The 21,960-nt window shown below is 34.2% G+C and overlaps 1 protein-coding gene across 3 annotated transcripts in view; it reads right to left on the bottom strand.

Annotated features, from left to right (window-relative positions):
- The window catches only part of Dgk (diacyl glycerol kinase 1), a 527,084-nt gene that overhangs the window by 53,632 nt on the left and 451,492 nt on the right, over positions 1 to 21,960 (bottom strand). For all 3 annotated transcript variants that reach the window (XM_081736412.1, XM_081736413.1, XM_081736411.1), the window contains 4 exons: positions 21,120 to 21,339; positions 16,693 to 16,869; positions 16,435 to 16,557; positions 7,715 to 7,764 (listed from right to left, as the gene is read on the bottom strand). In XM_081736412.1, the coding sequence (XP_081592538.1) occupies positions 7,715 to 7,764; positions 16,435 to 16,557; positions 16,693 to 16,869; positions 21,120 to 21,339 (570 nt within the window). The remainder of the gene's footprint in view (positions 1 to 7,714; positions 7,765 to 16,434; positions 16,558 to 16,692; positions 16,870 to 21,119; positions 21,340 to 21,960) is intronic.

The following is a 21,960-nucleotide window of genomic DNA, read 5'->3' on the forward strand; positions in this document are numbered from 1 at the left end:
TTGAACATTTGTGGATTTTTGAAGGCAAAGTTGAGATGCATTTTGTGGAGTTCAGCACTGCAACGGTCCACAATTTTAAAGTTTCACGTCGACGGAGAAAGACGTGATGGGTCAACTACTCATAAATCACCATACTAACAACATCTTCTACAGGTATTAAAAACCCACTTTGAACTTTGATCAAGATCCAATCACTATCCTAAATATTTACGATTATCGTAACAGATTTATTTTCATAAAAAAATGACAATCTGATGCAGGAAACCTTCCCCTGTTATTTTTTAACCTCGAGAAGTGCATTCCTCCAAACGGTGATCTTTCTTGATCGGTGTCAACTCATGTGGCATCCATGAATCCAACTTTTTACCTTATCAATTGAATGAAGTCGCTGAACGACAGTAGTACCGAGTATATCTAAACTCGTCTGCAATGACACAAGCAGTTTTTTGGGGTTCCTCTTTTGTTTGTTTCTGAGCTCATCCGGAAACGATTCAAATCGGTGGCCATGGGGATCAGTTTGTAATACTGTGTAATCGGAAGAGAATCTCTCAGACCAACAGCAAATGGTGCGTTCATTCGGAATTTCTAGCCCAATTTGCACTGTTAATGTTTCTCGCAACTTTTTCCACGGTTCAATTTTATACGACTCTATTCAACAAGGCCCTGCCTCCTAACTGTCTGGGTCTGCAGTTTGTTTGCTACAAAATTTGTGACATTTGAAGTTAGACACCTGCTCTTAGTCCATTCTTCTATTGCTGAGGTACTAGTCTTAGTGTTCTAGTGCTGAGGTGAGTTTTACACCAGTCGTCAAAGTAGACATTCCATTCAACGAACCTATTGATGTTAACAATATTCCCCATGCTACAGATATTGCAATTTTATAATTATAGAATATCTAAATGTTACCTATTAATTAATTGTAATTTCGCTCTATAATCTCATAAGAGACAGTAACCAATTTGCATCCATTAATCCATACCAATGAAGAACTATCCAACGCGTTATTTCCAACGGGCATGCAACCCCAATCCAAGAAAATGTGATGTTACATTAAATCTGTAGAAATTTATACCTATTACTCCTACCAAAATTCACTGGTGTTTCTTAGACTACAGAGTAGAGTATTTTCGGCTACACAATTTTTGGGTGGCAATATTGTGTAACACAATGCAGCAAAAAAGACAACTTTTTACTGAAATCTTTGTGTTCTTGAATTTCAGTAAACAATATGAATATCGGTCAATGTTCAAACTCACGAGCCTAGCTTTCAGCATCGATCGGCCTTGAGCTCTATAAGTAAGTTTGAACGTGTGTGAGCACGAGTCTTGTAAACAGACAGCAAGCCAGAATCAGTGTTCTGTAAGTGGATATAAATCTAGACCTCGAGTCCTTATGTAAGTGGATCACAAGGCAGAGCCTGAGTATTATACGTGGATAGTAAGCTAGAGTCCGGGTCCTCTAAGTGGATATCAAGTCAGACCCCGAGTCGTGAAAGTGGAAAGCAAGCCAGAGTCCTATAAGTAGATATCAAACCAAAGCCCTAGTTTTTAAGTGAATAGGAAGCCAGAGGCCGATTCCTTGTCTAAATTGATAGTAAACCAGAGTCTGAATCCTGCAAATAGATAGTAAGTCAGGGTCCGAGACCTGTAAATAGATAGCAAGGGAGAGACGGAGTCCTGTAAGTGAGTAGCAAGCTAGAAACCGACTCCTGTAAGTGGATAGGAAACCAGAATTCATCCCTGTAAGTAGAGAGGAAACTACAATCCGAGTCTTGTAAATCGAAAGCAAGCCAGAGCACGAGTTCTGTAAGTGGATAGCAAAGCCAGAACAGAGTCATAAGTGAATAGCAAGTCAGAATTCGAGTCTTGTAACCGGATAATAAGCTAGAAAACCTAGTCTTGTATCTGGATAGCAATCCAGAGTCCCAGTTCTATAAGTAGACACCAAGCCAAAACCGGTTTCCTCGTGTAATTGGTGACAAGACTGAGCCCGAGTCTTCGTGTAAGTGGATAACAATCCAGAGTTCGAGTTCTGTGAATGGATAGCAAGCCGAAGCCCGAGTCCTCGTGTAAGTGGACTCACTAGCAAGACAGAGCCCTAGTCCTGCCAGTGAATAGCAAGCCAGTGCTGAAGTAGTCATATAGGTGAACAGAGAAGCAAGAATCCGTGTCCCATATGTGATTAATCAATCCAGAGCCCTAGTCGTGCAAGTGAATAGCAAGACAGGGTCCGAATCCTATAAGTTGTTAGCAAGCCAGAGCCCGAGTCCTTGTTTAAGTGGATAATAAACCAGAGCCCAAATCCAAAAAAATGGATACAAAGCCAAAGTTCGAGTCCTGTAAGTAAATAGCAAGCCAGAATCTAAGATCTCTAAGTAAATAGCAATTCAGTCCGAGTGCTATAGGTGGATAGCAAGCCAGGATGATTCCTCGTATAAGTGGATAAAAGACCAGGACAAGTCCTCGTGCAAGTTTATAACATGCCAGAGCCCAAATCCTATAAGTGGATAGCAAGCCAGATTCAGAATCTTATAAGTGGTTTGTAAGCTAGGACAAGTTTTTGTAAGTGGATAACAAACTAGAGTCAGAGTCCTGTAAGTGGACAACAAACTAGAGTCCAAGTCCAATAACTGGATAGCAAACCAGGGTCCGAGCATATAAGTTGATAGCAAGCAAGAGCGCGAGTCCTCGTGGAAGTGATAACAAACCTGAGCCCGGGTCCTATATGTAGAAAGCAAGCCACATTCCGAGTCTATTAAGTCGGTAGCAAGTAAGAGCACTAGTCCTTTTGTTAGTTTATAACCAGCTTGAGCCTCAGTCCTATAAATGAATAGCAAGCCAGAGTCCGAGTGCTATAAATGGATAGTAAACCAGAGGCCGAGTCCTATAAGTGGAATCAAAGTCCTATAGGCGTTTCCTCGCGGCTAAGCGGTCAGCGTACAAGCCTTTAGTGTAATAGATACGTGTTCGATTCCCGATGATCCTGGTAGATGATAGATGCGTGGTACGGATCCTACAAAAAACTGTAGGTCCACGTCTTATATAGCCTTAATGCTGAAAGGAACACCAAACTCAAATCAACTTGAAATCTGAGTCCTATAAGTGACTGCAAGAAAGAGCCCACCCACGTTCTCGTGTAAGTGAATAACAAACTTAATCCCGAGTATTGAAAGTTAATAGTAAGCCAGCATCCGAATCCTATAAATGGATAGCAAGCTAGAGCCCTAGTTCTTTAAGAGAATAGCAAGCCAAAGTCCGAGTTCTATTAGCGGATAGTGAGCTAGAGTCCGAGTCCTGTAAGTGGATAGCAAGTCTAGACCCCGACTCCGAAAGAGTGAGAGCAGAAGCGAATACGAAATTCATTGAGGATAGTGTGTTCGAGCCCCTTAGCAGCAAGGATAATGAGTGCTAGATCGAGCTAATGCAAATCTTATTGAGGTTAGAGAACTGGAGCTGGAGCAAGTAATAGCCTGAGGTAGCGTGAATCACATTAAACATAGGAAGTCAGAACTCTCGTGAGCCCTGACTGAGAAATTACCATATACTTCTTTCCAGAGTAGCGTGTATTGAGGAGGACTTTTTTTTTAAAAAAAAATCCTATCCCTCTATTTTGTTTACTCCAGGTCCCGCCTGAAAAAGAACAGCCTTATTAACTTTACTTATTTATGAACTAATTGCATTTAAATCAGATGAAGGTGAAGTTCACACTTGAGATCAGAAACAAGATTTTTGTGCTAAATGTAATGCTTGTTCAAGATACTGTGTTAAACGCTTAGGACAGCAAAACATAGTAACTTCAACTTGCTGTAGGGTATAATAGCTTCTCACTATTATTTCTGACCTGTTGTTTATAAATGAAATGAAATCTTTCAGTTTTACGTCCCATAATTATGTCGGCTAGTCTTAAGGAGACGATGATGATAAGAAATGAATAAAATGACGGAATGAATAAAATGAGAGGAAACATGAGAATCTCGAGAAAACTCACGCACGCGGTGTTTGTCTATCACAAAGTTCACTTGGCGCGAGTGGGGATATAACCAGGGACACCACGCACCAGAGGCGAACGCTCTACCATTGAACCACCGCATCGATACCTGTTGTTTGTCTGGAATACTTCCAGAAGAACTCATTTGTGCCACAAACTTAGTAATTGTCTTTCATGATGGAAGTAATTAGCGATTCTATTGATCTAATATCATTGGAAAATGTAATTGACTTCAACTAAACTTCTCCGTAAAAAAAAAAAAAAAAAAAATGATTATCTTTAGGAACCATGGATACTGTAATCCAAGCTAACAAAGGGTAAGTATAACAAGCCTTGTTTCTATACTCCTTCTGCTACAGAATGATGACAACTTAAAGATCCATCTTCCAAATAGTTTTTATTGGTTCAGATATCAATTCTTGGTAAAGAGATTATTTCCTGTCCCTAGATAGTCCAGTAGCTTTCAGTTTTGACACTACGTTTTATAACGATAACGCTGTATATAGTATTTGCAATCTGTGCCAGCTTATAAAAAAAGGGATCAGAGGCGAATTAGTTGAGCAGTATTATATATAAAGAACAGAAAGACACATAGCGATATCGAGAGATTATTTTTGGTAATCGTTAACTAAGAAAAAAGAAAGTTGTTGCTATGGAAAAGTAGTAAATAAGTGTATATAGGGGTAGACATCTTGTAAAATATGCACAAAGTTGATTATGTATGCTTCTCATGTTTGAATATTAAAAATCAGCTAAGGAAGTGATAAAACGTTTGAATTATTTTGAAGATTATTAAAATTTGAATTCTACGAACCACCTTCTAGTTTCAAAAACTTGTTTTCTTATACATGTTTAAATTTGTAACTTTTTCAGAATGACTTGTATCATTTGTAACGCTCTTGAATCTTACAGGCGCGTGAGGGTGATAATTGTTCTAATTTGGTAACAAGGAAGCGAGCTAACTAACTAGAAGCATTGAATGCTTTATTAAACACAGTTATTTGTCCAATTTGTCCTATTATACACACTTCCCCGGAATGTTTTTCCATAAGATTCAAATGATGCAGAATTTGGTAACACATCAATAAATGTTTTTGAATTGAAAACTTTAAAAACTCTTTCCTTCAACAGTGGTACCTGCAAGTTTATACGCAAACAATGCTACATGAGGTTTTCTACGAATTAATCATATTTCATTTTCCCATATTTGATCCCAAATAGTGCTCAATACTACGAAATGCTTTCAAGAAATGAAATTCTAAAGCAAAGTTTTAAACATTTACAATTTCTGGGATTCAAAATTACTGGAAGGAGTTGTTAAGTGTAAATAATACGTATGTGACATTATATATTCAATTTCGTTTATTACCGAGTAACAATTATGTGCTTCAATAAAATTCTTAAGTAATTGTAACTTGCAAATACTAGCAGAATAATTCTGGAAGCTAAAATTTAAAATATCTATCAAATGATTGCGAATTGGGACCACGATCACTTACTATTACGACAATTAATACTATTGCAATTAATAATAATAATGATTTTTAAAGAGAAAATCATCTTTGTACATTTCATGGACACAGGTGTTCAAATACACGATACAACTTCTGGTATAACAAGCATGTACATTTGAAATACAATGTACAGTATTCAGATAGGAATGAATGAAATCTAATTGCCAAAGCATAAAGCTCCAATCAGATGCAAATTACTGAAAGGGAGTTTTTCCCCTACATTGGCTTGTAATTAGTGAATCATAGATTGTTTAAACAACATTTGAATGATTGTTGCGAAGAGAGTGCGCGAGCGAGCTAAATGCATTGAATCCTTAATTGAACCAATGTATCTGGCTAATTTGTAATTAAGGATTTCTTTCGCTTTACTATTAGATTGTTATATCGCATTCTCTTTAAAAACAATCTTTCCCGAATATCAAGATGAGTGTCAAACACTAGAATTAAAGCCAACTGTTTAACTATTTGCAGAATAGTATTTCTTAAACTAAAAATTATTATAAAATTGATTCATAATATTAACTTAGGAGCAACCATATTTGCCAAAAATTTATAGATCAATTCAAAAATGAAATGAAATCTTTAAGTTTAACGTCCCACGGTTATGCCGGTTAGGCTAAAGGAGACGGTGATAATGAGAAATGAGTGAAATGGTGGAATGAAGAAAGTGGGAGGAAACGGGAGAACCCCGAGAAAACCCACGAGCACGGTGTTTGTCCACCACAAAGTTCACACGGAGCGAGCTGGGATCGAACCAGGGACCCCAAGCACCGGAGGTGAACGCTCTACCACTGAGCCACCGCGCCCCCAATAGATCAATTCAATTCTTGTCAGTTTCGTTCGTAATTTGTTTTGTCTTTGAAGTTATCATTCCTGCATTGGCTAAACAACTGTGCAACTTCTAAAACAATCAATAAAAGCGCTGAAATCGTTCAACTTACTCGTCAGTACCAACAGATCAACAGTGGTGCCAACTCAACAGAAAGTTATACATTGTGTCTAATGTACAATGCAACCAGAGTTTAGAATAGTAGAACTTTTGAACGTGAGGCGATAAACAACTAATGATTATACCAAACTGAAGTCTTGTTCATGCACACATTTTTAAGCTAGAAAGCAACGATTGAAGTACACTAGGAACTATACAATGTTGCCAGATGTAACCGAAGGTGTATTTTTTTATTTTACAAAACGCATAAATTGACTCATAACTTATACGTATGGATGTTCTGTCGTTAATTTTCAGTTTGTTTAGTTGGAGTAGCTCAGAAACTATGGAGCGGAAAAAAGAAGTTTTCATTTCCACTGATAACCAATCGCATGAGACTTCTGTTGGGGGTAACTAGGGAAATCGTACTTTCCATAAGTTAACACTCTGAATTGACAACACTGCTGATGTTTCAGTGCATCGAAAATTGTGTTAAGGATCTGTCTAAATTATGCAATTCGTGAAAACAATGAAAACGAAACTTTGAAATTATCATAGTGAAATTTTTACTCATCATAATGATGAAAATTAGACATTATCATGATGAAAGTTGGACATTGTTTATTAAATGCGTCATACTGTTTAATATCTATAAACAGTTTTTATTCTTTTTAAAATAACACTTTTAATAGATCATTGAACATTTAATTTTGCTCTGATCTACTGAATAATTTGTTCCCGCAGAAGTTGATAATTCTGTTACACATAATCCTTATTAAAAAGGAAGAAAGAAGAAAAGAAGAGCGAATATACTAGAACATGAAATGATCTATTAAGTGATCTGAAAAACAATGACATTTTGATGTATTTAAAATTCAATATCCATATTGAAATTATGCCATTTGATATAAATCGAAATACTGTATGTAAAATCTTATTGGATGTACTTATTTCTGTAACTTCGCAATTAGAACAAAGGAACACACAGAATATATATATATATATATATATATATATATATATATATATATATATCAGAGGTTATTTTGATTAAACTAATTTTGTTTATACAAAGTATTTCTCATTTAATTTGTTTCCATAAATACGGTTTAGAGTTATTAGAAAGAGTAGAATTATACTCTTAAAATGTACCACAAGGCAATGTCAAAAGGAGGATTTGCTTCATCAGTGTAAAACCAACTACATCGATATAAGTTCTCTAAATCCATCAATTACAATTAAAACAGTAAAATTAATACTCATATTAAAGTAAAAGAATACATACGTTTGTATCCAATACGCCATTTCCATCCGTATCATACAAGCGAAACATAACTAAAAAAGAAAAGTTTAAAAATATTAAATATTCCTAATACAATAAGTTAAGTAAATTGAAACTAGATTTACTATAGGATTTATAAGTGAACATTGAGCACAATACTGGATAAATATTAGAAGACATAAATTATGTACATGGATAAACTAGATTTAGTTATTTATATATATCATTTTGTCTAGGATTTGATCAGTTTTTATTAAATAAATGTTAGAGCACTATTTTAAAGTATCTTAATCCGTTTTCCTTCCGTAATTCTTCTCCCCGGTCTGTATGATGAAGCTTACCATTTATACAGGGTGATACAAAACACGGGAAATTTTGAAAATTAAATAATTACATGAAAACATTATATATATATATATATATATATATATATATATATATATATATATATATATATATATATATATATATATATATATATATATATATATATATATATCATTTAATAGTAAAAATAGTGCCACTTTGAAATTCATACAGTAAAAATTTAGTAACCAGTGGCCACTGGCTAACTGTACTGGTTTAGCCAGTGGCCACCTGTTACTATTTCATACGAAAATGATCATATTTCTCTTAGGTATTGATCAACACCAATATCATCTTTCTATGAGTTACCGTTTCCGAGATATTGGCCAAAAAGTTCCGATTTCGGGAGATTTAAGCAGCCATATCTCGGGAACCGTAAGTCATAGAGAGATGATATTGGTGTTGATCAATACCAAAGAGAATGGTGATCATTTTGACATCAAACAGTAACCGGTGGCCACTGGTTTAGCCAGTCGCTAAAGGTTACTAAAATTGCACTGTATGTATTTTAAAATGGCATTATATTTACCATTAAATGAGATAAAAATTAAAAAATGTTTTCATGAAATTATTTAATTTTCAAAATTTCCCTTTCTTTTTGAATCATTCTTTATTTAGGGATTCTGATGTTTTAATCATATACAATGACTGAAATAGGAGTGAAATAGAATTTGGTCACTTGTTTAATTTTTCTCACATAGGCTTCTTATGGAGCCATGGATACCAAACAAGTAAAAAATATATTACAACTTTGTAGATTGGGTATGTACTGAAATTGCCGTCCAAAACATGTAATGACATCTAATGCTGTTAAAATTCGAGTAATGCATTACCCGAATATTCGAACAAAATTCGTTCCAATAATTATTTGGATTACGAGAAATTATTGGAACGTTTGTTCGGATAGCGAATAATTATTTGAACAATTTTTGTTCAAATAACAAATACGAGGTGTGTTTAAAAAGTATCGAACCTTTAGTTGGCAAAAATACATTTATTGATTTGGAAATCCGAAACAATAATCCCTTCAAAGCAGTCTCCTTGGCAATGCACACACTTCTCCCAGCGCTCCCGCCATTGTTGGAAACACTTTTGGAACGTAGTTTTTGGAATGGCCAGCAACCATGCTGTCGCATTTAGTATTTGAATCAAATAGGGTCCCTTTTGGTGGCATTTTCAGAGTAGAAATTAACCAAAAGTCACACGGAGCCATGTCGGGTGAGTAAGGAGCCTGATGACACACAGAAATGCGTGTTTGGCGATGAAAACCTGAACCAAATTTCGCGGACACTTTCCTCATGCCCAAATTCTCGTTCAAAATTGAATGTAAAGATCCGATTGAATAGTTTCCTTTTGGATATCGCAAAGTTTTTTCGTAAAATTTGATGGAATATTGTTGATCAAGTTTTACTGTCATTTTACAAAAAAAATAAATCCTACGACCTCTGATTAAATGTTTTTACTCGTTGGCCGACTGCCAGTGACTAATGCTTTCTGCGGGCAGGAAAAAATTCATGACTGCGCATAAGTGTCCCCTCTAAAGGACGACGAAGAAAGTTTCCCGCGCTTCATTGGTTTACGGGAAAGAAAAATAGGATTCGATATTTGTTGAACACACCTCGTAATTACGTGAATAATTGTGCGAATATTGAAAACAAATATTCAGATAAAAAGTGCTGCTAAAATTATTCGAAAGCTATGTGAGAAGGCTCTCAGCATTGGAGAATGGTCTCAGTGGAAGGCATCTTTGAACCTATGGCGAAATAAACTATCGTCGAGAAGAAGCTTTCCCATTTCCAGGACACACATTTTAAAGATATGTATATTTAAACCTTGAAAAGCAGTACGACAAATACAATAACGTCCTTGGTTCATGTAGAAAAATAAAGTAAGGTTTATTATTTATTTTTGCAGTATATTACTTACTTGTATAAACATCTCTGAATATAGTCACAAGAGAAAACATATTTCCCAAACTACCCTCGTAATATTATATACACGACTACACTATCATATATATATATATTATTGTGAAGCTGTCTCCAACATGATGAAAATATGATTTGTGATACAAAAATAATTTAATAACAAGTTTTGGACATGCAATATATTGTACTGAAATTATGTGGAAACGACAAATATTATTTATTTAAAATTATGAACAGTGAATTTTCTTTATCTGTTCAATGTTATAATCTTATAGTAAATGTTCGTTTCTTTCAGTACAACTTACAGTTCATTTTCATTTTTAAATATAAAATTATTTCTATAATGTGTTGACTCTTTCCTTTTATATATTTCTTAACGAATAAACATACAGATTGTTCCTCATATGCACATTCCTAAAGATCGTCTCACCTTATGTCAAGTCAACACGAACTGCATTTCATTAGCTTGCCAGGAATTCGATGGCCACTGCCTTGGAACGAAACCACAGAGACACGACTCTTGAGATGGAGGGAACCAAAGGTGTAGAACTAGAAAGGTACTCTCCGCGCTACACGATTTTCGGCGTATAGACTTTACCCATATTGAAAAGGGATAACGCAATTTAAGTTGTGTGTTCTCTACAAACGACAACAATAATATTGATATTTGCAAGCGTTCGTATTCCAAGTTATTTGACTCTATAAGTTTATCTTGATTCTGTTGCTTACGTGCTTAGTTTCTGTTCAAGTTGTCTGGCTGTCCATAGCTTAAAGTCCATATTCCAGAGGATAAACGACGGTTAACATTCATAAGTCCTAAACGGTACAAGACCTAAACGGCATAAGACCTAAAAAATATAGGCACTGGACCTAAATTTTAGGTCTTGTGCCTTTTAGGACTTGTGCTGTTTAGGACTAGTGCAGCGAAACGAGTTTTAGGTCTTGTGCCGTTTAGGTTTTATGCCGTTTAGGACTTGTGCCGTTTAGGTTTTGTGCCTTTTTCATTCACCTGCTTTAGTTCTGAAATTCGCCACCACCACACAAAATTGCGACGATGCACTAACTAGTTGGCAATAATGTTACGAACGTAGCTAATTCCAACAGTAACAGCTATATTTGTATTACTAAAATTATTATTATCATTATCTGTTCTACAGTTATACATGAATTACATTATGTAACTTATTTCATTCTTAGAATTAATTATATAATTTATTAAGAAATTCATTTCTTTCAAAGGGAGGTACGCAAATCCCGTAACAAATTTCTAAAAAAGAATTTAATAAAAATGTTTAAACAGCATATTTTACCAGACTTCTCTGAAACCAAGCAAGTATTCAGAATTGCAATATGTATACTCTGTGGAGTGTATTTTATTAAGAGTAGGACAAAAGTCCACCAAAGTTTGCTTAATCAGGACAAAAGCCTACTAGATATTTCACAAGAGAACACTAATTAAATATTAAGAACGCAGACAGTTACTATATTTCACTGTGTGTTTTAATAGAGTTGATATGTATAAGCAAGAAAAATCAACAAATAATGCTAAATTACTAATGTAATACGCAAACCATTACATAATCATTTAGGGATGTAGCCTGCAAACTTTTCCAGGAGGGCAGGCTTTTTACATATTAAAAGCAAACCAAAGGAATACTTTCCAGATTACGAAATCTTCAATAAGACAATAAATCTATACATATTACACACGTACATAAATACATTTATTATTATTATTATTATTATTATTATTATTATTATTATTATTATTATATTTTCAGTTTGTTACCTTTTCGAAAGCTGGGTCTTGGCAGTGCGTGAATTTAAAACTACAGCTTGTTGGAAATGTACGAATAAGTTAAGTCAAAAGAAACCGGAAACTGTTCATGGATGTCCGTGAATTTGGCTGTGTTTATTTTCAGTACTCTTATATAAAAGAGTTAAGATAAGAGACTTTCTGGGCATAGTACTACAAGTAGAGTCGTTAAATTTTGATTTTAAAAATCATTTTTTTACGAAAGCAGAATATAAGAAAGAATTTTTGGTAATACGTATCGTAAAAAGGGTGGGATTAAGATTTTATTTAAAAAAAAGAGTAGTGTATCTCGTAAATCTCTAAAGCTAGTAAAATGAAATTTGGCAGATAAACTTTCCACTGTAAAACAAAGAAACAAAAAACAAAACAAAGAAAAAGAAAAAGAAAATTCAACACAAAAGGGAAAGAACAAAGGGTGCACTTTCTTTAATGTTCGAATTCTTTATTACTTATTCAGAAAATATTTATAAATTAAAGAAGTATTTGCTTAAGCTGGATGCGCGAAACTCGGTATTTTAACTTTTAACTAAAAGTAATAAAATATATGTTTTAGCGTCTTGAAAATTACATTTCTAGGAAGGAAGGAGGGTCAATTTCTATTAAAATTTCCCATTGCTTTTGAGATTTGGGCAGAAAACTCTTTTCCTTTACCTCTGGGTTCGTCCAGTTAAGCAAATGAGAGTACAAATTACATGATTAATTAGGTTCTTTTAATTATTTTAACATGTTGACGTAGTTTAATTTTTAAAACAGTGTTTGTTTCACATTCTATTATAAACTTATTAATTTGCTTTAATTATTAAACACAGACTAACCCCGAGTTGGGAGGACCAAAAGTTTGTTTTGAGTGTTAAACCATCATTTGCCGTCTGTGACATAACGTTTGATTTTAACTTCACGTACAATCAAGCTCAGATTCAAAAATGTACCATATCTGAAATATACTGTAATATAATAATAATAATAATAATAATAATAATAATAATAATAATAATAATAATAATAATAATAATAATAATAATAATAATAATAATAATAATAATAATTATTATTATTATTATTACTCCTACTCCTCCTACTACTACTATTACCACTACTACTACTACTACTAATAATAATAGTTAATTCCAACTGTAACAGCTATGTTAGTAATACTAAAACTATTGTTAATAATGATAACGAGTAAAGAGTAGTTAATTACGAGTATGATAACTATTTGCTACGGAAAGAGTTGAATATGTAAAAATAATTTACTTCAAATCAGCACAAAGAAAACAAAATTTATGACGTATATAACTAAAATACAACATTGTGTTGCTAGAATAATACGAGGTCAATGGCGTGGGAATAGAAAAAAAAAACAGACACTATGAAAGATCTGGGAATCATATTGGATAGGTAGTTAATATTTTGTCACTACATAAATGCTATCATGCAAACAGCAAGAAAGAACAATAGGCTTTATTTATTTATTTTTTATTTCAGAATGATAGAATATGTATTTACATAAATTACTTGTAAGAACTAAGCTAGAATCTGGTTCTGTAATATGAAACAGTATATATAAAACTTTGACTAACATACTGATAGTATTCTTGGCGCGGACGCGATGGTAGCGCCACAAGGGATTTTTAGGTCCAGTGTCGTTTAGGACTAGTGCCGTTTAGAACTTGTGCCATTTAGGACTTGTGTTGCGAAATGATTTTTAGGTCTTGTGTGTTTAGGTCTTGTGTGTTTAGGTCTTATTGTCGTTTAGAACTAGTGTCATTTAGGATTTGTGCCGCGAAATGATTTTTAGGTCTTGTGCCGTTTAGGACTATGCCGTATCCCCTAAACGACAACACACAGGGAAAATCATCTATGAAAAACTGCCGACTGTTGCAGGTAAGCGATGTGTAGACTTCTTCTATCCTAAGTTCATCTTTTTTTTTTCGTCCTCTTACATCAAGGTATTGTTTATTTGAAAAGTACTAAATGTATTTAGTTAAGTGACCCAGTCCACGATCTCAGTATCTTTGCTCTAAAGATTTTAGTTTACGAAATCCTAGGATGAGCTTGTCAGTTCTAAAACCGAGCTACAGCAGCTGACGAGATCGTACTGCACACTATAATACTATATATACGCTATAATGTTACTGTAAAGAATACTATTATTCTGTGTTTCATTTTTTGCAATAAAATTTAAAAAGAATATCAAGTTGATTTTAATCAACGTGCTTTTTATTCAATAAATTACTTTGATTTCTTCCATAGTTAATTCAGAAGCAAAAATGAAAATGAAATGAAATCCTTGAGTTTTACGTCTCATGATTATGCCGAGCAGGCTAAAGGAAACGGTGATGATGACAAATGAATGAAATGGTGGAATGAAGAAAGTGGGAAGAAACGGGAGAACCCCGAGGAAACCCATGCACATGGTGTTTGACAACCACAAAATTCACTTGGCGTGAGCTGGAATCGAACCAGGGACCTTATGAACAGAGGTGAACGGCTCTACCACTGAACCACCGCGGTCCCTTATTTAGAAGCAATTTAATATTTCTTTATAGAGAGCAAATTCACCGTTGAAAGGCAAAACTTCTCTTAATTACTTACATCATTTTTTTAAACAGTTTTCTTTATTCTCAGGCTCACAGATACGTACAATGTAGGTTTAGAGACTCGCAAAAGAAAGAGGTTATTTACTCGGATATAAAATCATATTTTGATGAGGTGAGTAATAAGTACAAAGCATTTGAAAAAATAAATAAATAGGCGATTACTTTCTTTGAGAAGGGACTGTATAGTTGTCTACTAAAAGAAACAATATAAATCACTACAGCAAGGATTTTTGGTGGATAAAAGTACTGAAATTGATGAGTTGAAACTTAAGAAATACATTTTTTCTGGAAATTTGGTTAAATGAAAAGTATTTTAATTAATAATTATACTACATCACAAACATAATGTTAATATTTTTGTACCAATTTTATACGTCTAGATGTTTGGTCACTTGAAAGATTTGTTCTTTAATTGAACATCGAAATGGATTTGATTTTACATCATTGATCATCTCAATGTTGGAAAATGTCATACCTCTTCGGGTTACCATAAGTACTTTTCACTGCGGAAAGGAGCGTTCTATGTCTACACACACATCGATGGAGCATACGTTGTTTTGACGGCACACTCTAGGTCCATCACATTAGTTGGATCACCAACTTTCCAATCAATAACCGAATATCCCATCCCTACAAAAAGATCTAGTCACAATACGATGTAACCAATGCTTCATTTATGTGCATAACAAGTACTGGAGTAACTTCGTATATGAATATGGATGTGCAAAAGGGCAGAAGGAGTAAGCTTTAAGAGTTCTTTCAAGGGATGTAAAAATGAATTTTGTGTATCTACATATTCTCAATCTTTCGTAGCGCTTTTTATGTGACTACATGGTATTATTGTGGATCTAAAACTGTAAATGGAGAATGTATGGGATATTTGAGTATGGGTATGGATAACTTACCTGTAAGAATAAAAAACACAAAATAAAATTTGAGTTGACAACTTCCATCAGTTTTTCTAAGCCAGAAAATTCCTCTGCTGCCCATCCTTATTTTCCCTACGCATGAAATTGTTTCTAACACTGAATTAACCAAAGATAGTTTGCAATTTCACTCGCTTTTATTTCTTAGTTGGCAAGAGTCAGGAGTAGCAAAATTTCTTACTTGAAACAAATTTTTATATTATTGGTATTTAAATTCTCTAAGAGATATCGAAAACCTTTTTCGTTTCTCTACCTCATGCCTTCTTGATTTTACCTTTTAATACCTTTTCATCTATGTTGTAATACATTTTAAACAAAGTTATGTGCATCGTTAATACAGGCGGGAAGCGAGAAAGAACTGAGACCAATATCGGGACAATATGTTAAGGTAACGAATAAAAGCTTAAACTTGATGCTTATTCAATGAGGATTTCTTGATTGGGTGGAAAAGATTCTTTTTGGCAAATATAAACTTCAACTGTGGAACCCAAAAGTTATGTCTTAACTTAAAAACATTGTTTCAGTAGCCCTCCTCCCACTACATTCTACATCAATTGGAGCTCTACAGATCACACTCGTCATATACTTTTTACATTTGTCGACAATTTTACGTTTGAACCAGGCTGGTAGCCAGCCCAAAAATGTAGTGGGGCCCGCTGAAGTTAGGGGGGCCCGATCCAACCATATTATAGTTCATCACCATATTATACAGTAGTTCATTTGCAAACCTGCCGTAAAAATTTTAGGGGGCAGCAAAAATTTAGGGAGGACCGGCCCCCTAGACCTCCCTTGAATGTAGGCCTTATTTGAACACATTTCAATATTAGATAGCTTCAACGGTCCACGAGCTTTACTTTTTATATTTATTTTACCAGTATCATTTTTTGATGTACCTCACAAAATCTGTATGAATGAATACATTACTGTCTTAACGTAAGTACTGAAATTGATATTGGAAATTATATATACAAAAAGTATTCTCAATAAACTGGTTTGGTGGAAACTTTTCTTAAATTCCCTTTCATTGTATACAACTGAAAAGTAAATTGTTCCAAATAAATAAAGTAATAATGTTGAATATACTTACATTCTAATTTATCTTCGGGACGGCCTCCCTCCAACAGCGACAGATAACAAATGATATCCTTCAGTTGAACTCTCACCGTATGGACGTCTACACTGCTCGATTTCCTCACCAGATGTCTCATTTCTACAAAAAATATTTAAAAAATGCATAATAATAATTTGTATCAATATTAGTACACCCGTAATAGTACGAAGAAAGCAGAACAACTATAACTTTATGAAATAATTTTAGGATTCAAACATATGATGCTATACTAACCATCAAGCTTCCCATTAGTAACGAGCATCGAATTATTGGACTTTCTGGAAGAGTTGCGAGAGATTTGACTGTGACTGGGAGACGAATCTGTGCTCTTCTTCTCTTTCGTGTCCTCGTGATACGTGTACGACGTCTGTGTCACCGTCACCATTGGATGGACCAACGCCCCGACGCTTCCTACAAAATAATTTGGACAATTTGGACATTTAATTCAACACAATAGGTATGTCTAAGTGATCAAAAGCCAAGGAGAAGTTATGTAATATTTAGAGCAAACCTCCTAATAAAAGAAGTTTGAAATATATACGATTATCTTTTTTAACATTGTGAATTATGCTATTGGACAACTAAGCTTTATGACTAGGAATTAAACTAAATAAGATTTATTTATTCATTATTACATTTTTTAAGAAGTTAAAAAGAAAGAAGAATATGGTCTACAATAAAAGCGTCCAAATCATTTACAAATATAAATGTATATTTATATATTACAGCGTTATCCAGGGTATCTTTGAGGCTTTCTGTAATAATTTATTTGCTGCAGCATATCTGTACCAATTTAATGGAAATACCTGGAGTTCAAAACACGTCTAGGCGGCAACATGTAAAGTCAGACTTTTGATGGTGATGTGTTAAGACAAATTTCATACTATTCTCTTTCCAGCCTTAGAAGAAAGTAGATGTAAATAAACCCACCTGACTAGCAGTGGGTCGATGACCAGTGATTGGTTGTTTTTCTCACTGTACTAGTATCCTACTGCAATATAATTCTACTAAAATAATAATTTCAAATAACGATATCTGAATTTATCCTACATTTTGTGATAATAAGTGCAATATATATAATATTTAACAACAGAAGTAGCTTTATTTCAATCTCACCCGTATCTGGACATATAGTATTTACTGCGCATGCGAATGCGTTCCCGCGTCTTCTCCTGTCATTTAAAATTATTGTAGAATGCAGAGTTTCATGGCAACGATGTGTGGCAATAATCCATTTTCGTTTCGTGTTATAAAACACAAAAGAGGACAACAGGAACAGAGACAATCTCGTTTATATACGGATTTAAGGAAATAAATATCTCCAACATAGCAGTAGTCAGTGTCAGTCCGTTAATTATTTACCAACAAACTGTAGCCTTATAGTCTGGACCAACAAACTATAGACTCTCTGCGACGACAGTAAGCAAGCAGACGATATTGCTGTTCACGTCTCTCGCTGCCGAAGCACGTGTGAGCCGCGGAGTAATACATTTCGCTTTGTTTACGTCTACTTTGTTCTAAGGCTGGAAAGACTTTACGTGAAAAGTAGTAGAACGATAGTATGTGGTGAACTGAGCAGACAGCGATTCTGATAAATAGGTGATCTCTGTGATTTCTGTAAACATTAAAGGACCCATAATGCTTTACGAAGACACCAATGGGGAAATGGACATGCAATATGGACCACTGATGACAGCAAAGTGTGATATAATCGGATAATTAGTCGCTCTCATTATTTCAAACCATGGGCCCTGTTTACGTATGATGGACGAACAAAGAGGCATATGAACCACAATGTCTACGCCAAATCGTGAAAAATGACAGTGGCTCTGTGATGATTTTCGCTGCAATTCCCCAATCTTCAGTGGGATCTGTGATATTGTTTCCTGGCAGTGACGCCATATTACAGTCTGATAATGCACTCATTTACACAGCTGGAGCTATTGCAGCGTGGTTTATGAAATAATAGGATGAAGTTGAACGCCTTTCTTGGCTTTCCCAGTCATCGAACATTAACATAATTAAACATCTCTGGTTTGTTTTCGTGACAAGAATCGGAGAGTTGCTACCATTCACGATCTCTATGACTCCACCCCACGTCATAGAGTGAAGTCATAGAGATCGTGAATGGTAGCAACGTTTTTCCATTAAATTGATAACTATCTGTGCATTGCATTCTTCTGTGTTAAGGGTTTTCACTGCAGCGAAATTAAACTACCGCTTATTTTAGAGCTTTTCTGTAATATCTTCAAAACAAATAAAAATATTCGAAAAGCAGAAACGTAGTGAACAAGACAACACGATTTTACATGTGATACCTTTACCACAATTCACCTATCTACTTTTGGTATGCCGTTATTTAGAGAACCCGCAAAAAATGCTAAATCTATCGACAGTTGCAAATCGAAAGCAGATATATGAGTTGTGATAATGGTATTACATGCAAAATTATATTGTCTAGTGCACTACGTTTTTGCTTTTCGAATATTTTTTATTTGTTTTGAAGATATTACAGAAAAACACTAAAATTAGCGGTAGTTTAATTTTGCTATAGTGAAGACCCTTAAGATTTTAGATTTCTGTTGTTTATTTTACATCATATTTGGTAAGATCAGTTTAGTTCCTAATGCGCACAAGGTTAGCCTAGGAGCTTTTTATGAAATCCATGCCTCCGAGCGTAAGAGTTAAATAATGATTGATTTAAGTTGGTCTTTATACTTGACCTATCTCAAAGAAATTATGCGGTCTACTTAAAGTAGTCCAGTCAAAATCTTACATTACAATTGTAGTTCAAATCAGTCAGTACTCTTTCGACCTGCAACCTTGGTCAATCTCTTTCAAAATCGGTAGACCATCTAAGTAGACTATTAATTACATTAATGTCAACATTTATTTAAATTAGTCAAGTCATCGTGAGAACTAAAAGCTTAATCGATTTGGTTTAGACCATGACAAAATTTGACATTTGGCTGTGACTACCTGAACTAAAATTCCCAGACTATCTAAGCAGAGCTTATGGTAATTTTGGTCCAAATAGAACAAAATCGACTTTAGCCTTCGATTTTGGTCAAATTTAAACATTTGCAAATTTGAATTTCACCCATATAAATCAAATCAGACCATCCGTTTATGTTGTTTGTCAACGATCAATGAGCCATACCGGAGAAATAGAAGCTAATTGTTCACAGCAAAACCTCCAAATAATTTTGAGGCTAGGTTATCCTATACTAGTAGTTCATATGGTATACATAATTGATTATTAATCTCCGTGGTAATGGTAGTTTCAAGAGTCATTCTCAACCATTGTGAAATATGCATGCTTCAAAATGCATTACTTATCTAAAAATTAAAAGTTTAACATTCAGAGTTGGATAATGTCACATATTATATTTTACTCTAGCAAAACTTTATCTCTAACATGAACTTTTTTGAACTGAGAGGTTTTGCTTTCATTTGCGTTATTGCTATAGAATAACTTTGCACCTAAATAAATTACTTTTCCATAAGATTCGAAGGCTCTTATCTTCCTATAAAAAGCGTTGTATAGACTAGGCTAACAAGATATATGTTATGTTTTGAAGTTGTTTTAAATGTTTCATACGCAATATTTTTATTGTTTGACTTTAATATTATAAATCTTTTTAAATAGAAAGAGAATTATAAACCAGCATATTTCATACAAAAGGCAATACAGGATATTGTTTCCGATATTAAAATCAGACTGAAGCATTTAGGTGTGTACAAGATTCCTAGTACGGAATAACATAGACATTCAGTCTTTCAAAGTATCCAAAATATCAAGTGATATCTTAACAAAGTACTGAGAATTGAATTTCATACCATGTTTCAGTGTATTTACGAACACTAAAAATTGTTAAAACTCCATGCAGAGTATTCTTCAAGTAATATTGATACCTTACAAATTTATATTGATGGATTTTTTGGATGACGTATTTTTTCAGGGATGCTACTTGAGACTAAGATCTATAAATGAAGATGGTTTTCAAACAGTATGCATTTTGAACAAGAGTCGAAGTTTGTTCGTCTGCACGAAAGACTAGGACCCCGAATTGGAGTATGCCTTCAGTGAATAAGGTCGCAATGCGCTGTTACCAAATCTTCAGTGACGAATCTAATCATTCATAATTGTCCACAAATACGAACAAAATCAATTATGAATGATTAGATTCCTCCCTGAAGGTTTAGTAACAGCGCACTGTGAGCTTATTGGCTGATGCCACACGCCAATTCAGGTGACGCTGACTATAACCATTTATCATATGCTCATTCCAAATTTTAAACTATGCCAACTTAGTTCTTTTTGTATGTGAACAAATTCCAGTCATTATTTCGGCATACTGATTTTTTTAAAATAAAGTTAAAACCTGTTTTATGTATTTTATTAACATTTTTAAAGCAATTTTTACTTGTTTTGGTCAGTTTTTCTTTATGTGTCTTAGTATTGAAAGAGTTTACTTTTATACGTTTTGCATTAAAGCAATGTTTAATATCCACTATATTTTATAACCAACAATATTATATTTAATTTTTAATTTATTTTTTTTGATTTTTCATTTATTCTTTAAGTTCGCTTATACAAACTTTTTATCAACGCAATCTCTTATCATGATCAAATTTGAGTACATAACAAGGAAACTTGCCTGTTCGTGTCCGTGTACTGGTGTCCGAGTCTGACCGATGGTGTCCCAAATGCTGCAATTTCTCCGTCAGCCCATGGAGTTTCTCCGCCAATCCATGGTATTTCTCGGTGGGTTGCTCTGTCTGTTGGACAGTGACATTGGCGAGGTTCGACACCGAGCCCGTCGTCGTGTGAGAAGTGATAGGAGCACATGCTGTCGCTGAACTCATCACGGCCATCTCCTATAAAGAGAAACATACCATTGTCCTTCCGGAGTAACTTCATTAAAGTTTTAGTACAGTCACAGTGTTGTAAATCAATAAAAATTAAGAATTCAAAGGAAGGATAAAGATGCAGATTTTACAAAGTAATGTGCATGCAGTCATTTAAAGTTTATGTTAAAAGAACCAATCTAATGAATGTAGCATATGTAAACTTAAGAATAGTAAAATAAGATATCCACATGTTTGGTGAATATCTTTAACTGGTGGAGAGGAAATAGCTAGGAAATATAAATATCAACTAATGAAAAGCTATTTCTTTCATGCAATATAGAAAAAGTTATAATTAACACTAACTAATAAATTGATTCAATTGATTGCGGCAGACTCGATAGTCATAAAATATTTCAGCATATATTTCGCCCATTAAAATGTGAAACTTGCAGACATTTGGGTTTGGTTCCAAGATTGAAGAAAAGTTTCAGAAGCGTAAATCGACTTAACCCTTTTGCGCGCATATATGCAAAGTTTATTTTGAAATTGTAGTTTTGAAATTGCACCATGTAGTTTCAAAAGCAGCTTTGCGTATTAGCTAAGATGTCCTTTCACTAAGGAAGTTCTAAATTTCCCGCTAGATGTCTT

The sequence above is a fragment of the Thermobia domestica genome, chromosome 13 (assembly GCF_964235325.1).
Source record: "Thermobia domestica chromosome 13, izTheDome1.hap1.1, whole genome shotgun sequence".
Classification (NCBI taxonomy): Eukaryota; Metazoa; Arthropoda; class Insecta; order Zygentoma; family Lepismatidae; genus Thermobia; species Thermobia domestica.